This window comes from Eucalyptus grandis, chromosome 8, assembly GCF_016545825.1.
Source record: "Eucalyptus grandis isolate ANBG69807.140 chromosome 8, ASM1654582v1, whole genome shotgun sequence".
NCBI lineage: Eukaryota > Viridiplantae > Streptophyta > Magnoliopsida > Myrtales > Myrtaceae > Eucalyptus > Eucalyptus grandis.
In genome coordinates this window covers 58,883,268-58,888,430 of record NC_052619.1, presented here as the reverse complement: position 1 = coordinate 58,888,430, position 5,163 = coordinate 58,883,268, and the positions used below count along the sequence as shown (strand labels likewise).

The window sequence follows — 5,163 nt, the reverse complement described above, 5'->3', positions numbered from 1 at the left end:
GATGTAAGATAACTATCCAATATGTTGGTCGTGGAAGTTCCTCACCCCTCTCTCCTGTCTACACTTTTAATTACTCTTCAATGTATGTCCAAATCAGAGGAGCAGAACCGTTAGTCTGGCCAAATGACGATCCTTCTCCTTGGTCAGAGGAATAATAGTAAGAGACATAGCTTAACGAATAATTTTGCCATTCGATAATTCCAATGATATAGTTGGAAACAGAGGAGAAAATGTGACTTCAAGTTTTGCTTGGTTCTAAAAATATTATTCTCATGTTTTGCTAGATCCATGTCCATTTCTCCTTCAACTTGCTTTGGCTACTGAAAAACAGAATTTCACGATTATAGAGTGCCTTGCCAGGAACATTTGGCCTCGTTCACTTTTTCTTGTTCGACTTGGTTATGAGTAATATCTATTGCTGCTTTAATTGTCACAATAGAACCTTAAAGGATTGTCAAATTGAAGCCTTCACTCCTGTAATAAGCCTCCTAGCCAAAGCAATTCACCAATAGCATTCGCCAATGTAAAGATAACTATGGCACCCATCGTGATTTTTAGAGGGGAGCAGATATTTAACCTTCTAGGAAAAATTTCACATAATTCCCTTGAATTTTGGAGTTAATAACACATTTAGACCAAAATTTTCAACTTTTACCCGTTAGTTCATGGACTTTTATTTTGTTACATCTTTTCAAGCAAGTGCGATGCTTTTATAAATTTCGCAAGTATTTTTATATAAATTAACCATTTTAATATACAAAATTACTAACCAGTATTGCAAGATGAGAGGGACAGCAATTTTAGGACCTACACTGCCGACAATCGCAAGTGTAAAGGTTGATAAATCCTTAAAGCAGCAACTAAAGCATTCACAGGCTCTCCTCGGGTCTACTCTTTGGAGGTCACTTATCTTTATGGGCTGCAGAGATAATTTTAGCTCACTTCGGACCTTGGAATTATCATTTTGGAAGCAAAAACTGAACTAAAACCATGTCGCGAGGCATACCCTGAAAATGTATGAGTTTCCATGATTGATCTCTCTCAAACAGTTTACAAAGGCATTATAGGGATCCCTCTCTTGAGCACAGACTGCAGCTTCGGCCATCTGCATGACAAATTTGACATCCTCTTCTCCGGTTCCACACTGGAGGTAAATAGTTCATAAATAAGCTGCTGATTTCAAAATGAAGAGCTCAATATTAAACACCTGAGCAGCAGTGATAAAACATAAAATGCATATGCAAAGTGCTAGGGATATTCAAAGAAAACAGAAAGCACATTTCCACGGAAGATGTCAAAATAGGGCATATCCTCACTTAAATAAATCTAAACACTGGACAGCTATACACTCAATTAAGAGAATTTTATCCTTTCAAGAAACATAGGATGTAAAAACACAGGCATCATGTAGTCTTTTAGCGGATATCTGAATACAGACAGGCTAACCAATTGATAGTATAAGCTGCAAACAAGGCATTCGCAACTCTTGCTGGTTAGGGTTCTAGAAGACTACCAAACCCAAATCATAGGACGACCTCAAATACCAATCTCCAAATAAACAAGATCACAAACAGATGCTGCTGTCATTCATATATCTACACATGGAGGGTGCCCAAATGTCTGATCTAATATTTGGTACATGACTTTATAATCTTTTGTTTTGGTAGGAGAGCGAGACAGCTTATCTTTTAGACAATCTAATTCAACGATGTCACATAAAAACGAGTGTAACTGCATAATGCAAACTCCTATTTTTGTATCCACGGTTTTTCTCACATTCGTGGTTGATCCAAATCTGCAGATCTTAAAAAAATAATAATAATAAATTAAAAAAAAAAAATTTAAAAAATGCAGGGGCCTGATTGCCTCAACACTGGACTGAGATTCACTTTTTTTTTGGGTTGTGTTGAAGGATTCCCTCCAATATGATGTTCATTCTTCTAGTGTAGTGCTTCATAACTTCTTTTGACAACTCTAGGTCCCTCATCTCTATTTTTTTCTTTGCTTCCTAGAATTGTTCTTTTTGTTCCTTTCAGTAGCCTTGAGACAAATCTAAATATGCATGATTTAAAAGACGATGGATAAGCTCACACTAAACCAGTCGATTTGGAATCCAATTCAGGGTTTTACTTGGGAGCTAACAAGAAGGAATTGGTTTGGAAGGAATCAGGAGAAGAAAGAGCCATGGGTAATGAATGGGAAGATTGCAAAATTGGAACGGAATATAATTTTTTGGTTAGACGCGTCAATTAGGCTAAGCATTCTCTTCTCAGTTGCCCTATACTAGACAAGTTCGTAAAGATCCTCGTATTAAAGTTGATGAAGATCAATCTTGCAAGGCCTAACACTGAACTCGGTCTTAGTAAAGAAGTGGTCACCGATGTTAAGGAAAGTCTGAGGAATGAGGTTTAACAATGCAAAGACAGTGAGATAAGCATAATAAATAGATGGATTGAGGCTGGAAGAATATACCTCTTCCCATAGTCTAACCAAGTTTATGCTATTTAAAAATGCAACAAAAAAATAGGATGGACAAATTAAGACCTACTGTTGATCTTTCAGAAACCAGGATATATAACTATTATATGTAGCAACGACATGCCTGTATTCTTCAGTCATGTCAATAGAATTACCATTAGGCCGGTCTAAGAAGTCAAACCACAGAGCAGTTTCCAGGTCTGAAGGAGAGCAATCCCCAGAAAAAGACCTCATATAACTTTCCAACAACTTTAGCCCTCTTACCAGCAAGATATCCATTAGTACGGGAGGTCTATAGCCATATACACCATTTTCTCCAACAATTATTGATTTCATAGAGCATGAAAAGAATTTCATTCTCCGGTACTTCAGACAGACCCCCATATGGAAAACCAGTACACAGGACCGGTAGTGCAGAACCATGTGACGTATGAGGTAAAATTGAGAGAATGCAGTAAACAGAGAATCTCATAATTTCTGCAAAATCTCTCATCAGGCAGGATGATATGTATCACAAATATGAACAAAACAAGATCATCCTCACTGCACTTAAAAATCAGATTTTTCACTAAGAAGTTAAAATTTGATATTTGGCTGGACAAATTAGTTAGTTCCTTCATCAACAATCTGAAGGAATCCATTGTGTCAAGCCCTTCAGCATATTAGATATTATTTATGAGTTTAATAACCAACAAAATCTTACCGTGCATCCCCATTGTATTGGCTTCAATGATGCCATGTCCAGATTAATCACTTCATATGATTTAAGACGACATCGAGCCTTATGCTATCTTGCTTGGTTTCAATAAACCAGCTGGCCAGATTTACTTTCTGGAGCTTCTTTCTCACTTTTGGGAAAGCGAAATTCGTATCATGGCACGAGCCTGGGCAGAGGATACAAGAACGAAGAAAGCAGAAGCCAACGTAACCATGCTCGCCAATACTGCTGATAAACATGATGACATAAGAGTTTGATATACATACAACATTCAATTGAGGTGGCCAGGTAGCAAATTACCACCGTTCCCAATTCGGCACAATTTAGAGGCAGAGTGAGCAGCCAGTCGAACAGGGGAAAGGGGCCGAACTGGAGAAAGAAGAAATAAGAGGGGCTTTTTAGTCTTTTCGCTGGCCTCGGTTCGGTCTATAAAACAAAGCTTTTACGAAGCCCTTACGTCGGTATTCCGATCGGAGCCCTAGGAGGAGGAGAGATGGAGAGGATCCCGAACGTCGAAGTCCTAGAAGGAGAGATGCGGAGGATCAGTCTTGCGACCACGACGATCGGTCGAGAAGAGATGGATCTGAGGATGGCGGCGGCGAAGCAGTTCGTGGAGGACTACTACAAGACGTTCGACACGAACCGGGCGGACTTGGTGAATCTGTACCGGGAAGAGTCGTTCGTGCTTTTCGCGGGCCAGAAGATCCAGGGCAAGGAGGGTATCGTCGCCAAACTCACCTCCATTCAGCAGTGCCGGTACCAAATCACCAACCTCAACTGCATCCCCGGCGTCGTGCCCGTCGGCGTGCTCGTCGTGGTCGCCGGCTACATGTGGCTAGACGGCAAGCCTGATGCCCTCGTTTTCAGCCATGTCTCTCCCTCTCTCTCTCTCTCTCTCTCGGTTCAAGTATCTATTAGATATTTTTATTTAATTCTTTTCGAGTGTCCAAGTTTGCCTGAAGAAATCTACCCTTCTTTTTTTAAGTCATTAGTTCTTGTGAACTCTTTGCAATTTCTCTATCAGTCGTCGTCCTCTCAATCGATTTAATCGATCGCAGTTGTGTACCCTTACCCTTGGAGCACATCTCAAGTTTCTCTAACGCTCTCTGCTCTGATTCTGCCCTCAGACGTTCCATTTGATGCCGGCACCAGAAGGAAGCTTTTATGTAGCGCAACAGCTTTGGATGACCTGTGCTTTCAACCAGCCTCGGACCCCCTTGGCATCGCCAGTGTTCCCCTTGGCATCGCGGATGTCCAGGATGAGCCTTGTGTAGGACTTTACAGAGACTCGGTCTTTTTTCTTTTCCTTTCTGGGTCTAGTTATGAGTTGCTCTACTTTGTTGATGGGAGTCAGGAAGTGGAACTTTGAAATTTCAAGGCCATCAGGGTCGTCCCTATAATAGGTTTCCTTCTACATGTTCCTGGCATTCTCTCTGAGCTGCTGCTTATATTCAAAATTAAGCACAGGTGTTTATTGTACAGAATGTCGAGAGAAACAACAATAAATTCAGGTAGCGGGAGTACGGGGAGCACATTACACAACGGACCTGATCATTTTCATCCTCTGCCGGAGGACGAATGAGTACCGATATGGACAAATATGAGGCAAGCAACATGGCCAGTAGTGATGACTTGCTGCAGTTTTTATCAGAGATTGAAACCTGCATTTGAAGAGAATAAAAATCTGTTAATTTAAACCAATAAGCACTCTTCAGCTAAAACAAATTGGTGAGAGCAAAATTATAGCGCAGGAATACAATAAACACATAAAAGAAAGCCACAAAATTCAATCTCCTCAAGCTGTTAAATTGTTTGCCAAAGCAACACAACGCTGTGATCCAGGCCTTGGAGCACTGCACATCCTCACGTTGCACGCTGTTCTAAAAGAGAGTTGACATTTCCACAATTCGGCATGTCCAATCACTATCATGTGTTGCATCTACAATGTATTTGAAGGAAATCTAACG

At 40.5% G+C, this 5,163-nt stretch overlaps 1 protein-coding gene across 1 annotated transcript; it reads left to right on the top strand.

The window, feature by feature from the left end:
- The first annotated feature begins 3,639 nt into the window (after nt 1-3,639).
- Nucleotides 3,640-4,675, top strand: LOC104415353 (nuclear transport factor 2B). The gene is made up of 2 exons (XM_010026629.3): nt 3,640-4,067; nt 4,324-4,675. Exons 1-2 carry the CDS (start codon nt 3,690-3,692, stop codon nt 4,468-4,470), a joined length of 525 nt encoding a protein of 174 aa, XP_010024931.1. The 5' UTR covers nt 3,640-3,689; the 3' UTR covers nt 4,471-4,675.
- The last annotated feature ends 488 nt before the right edge of the window (nt 4,676-5,163 follow it).

What these genes read in the sequence shown, in the direction of transcription:
- LOC104415353 (XM_010026629.3), top strand. Translation starts at nt 3,690, where the DNA reads ATGGAGAGGATCCCGAACGTCGAAGTCCTAGAAGGAGAGATGCGGAGG. An exon ending in ATGCCCTCGTTTTCAGCCAT is followed by an intron (nt 4,068 to 4,323) that starts GTCTCTCCCTCT and finishes TTCTGCCCTCAG; the next exon opens with ACGTTCCATTTGATGCCGGC.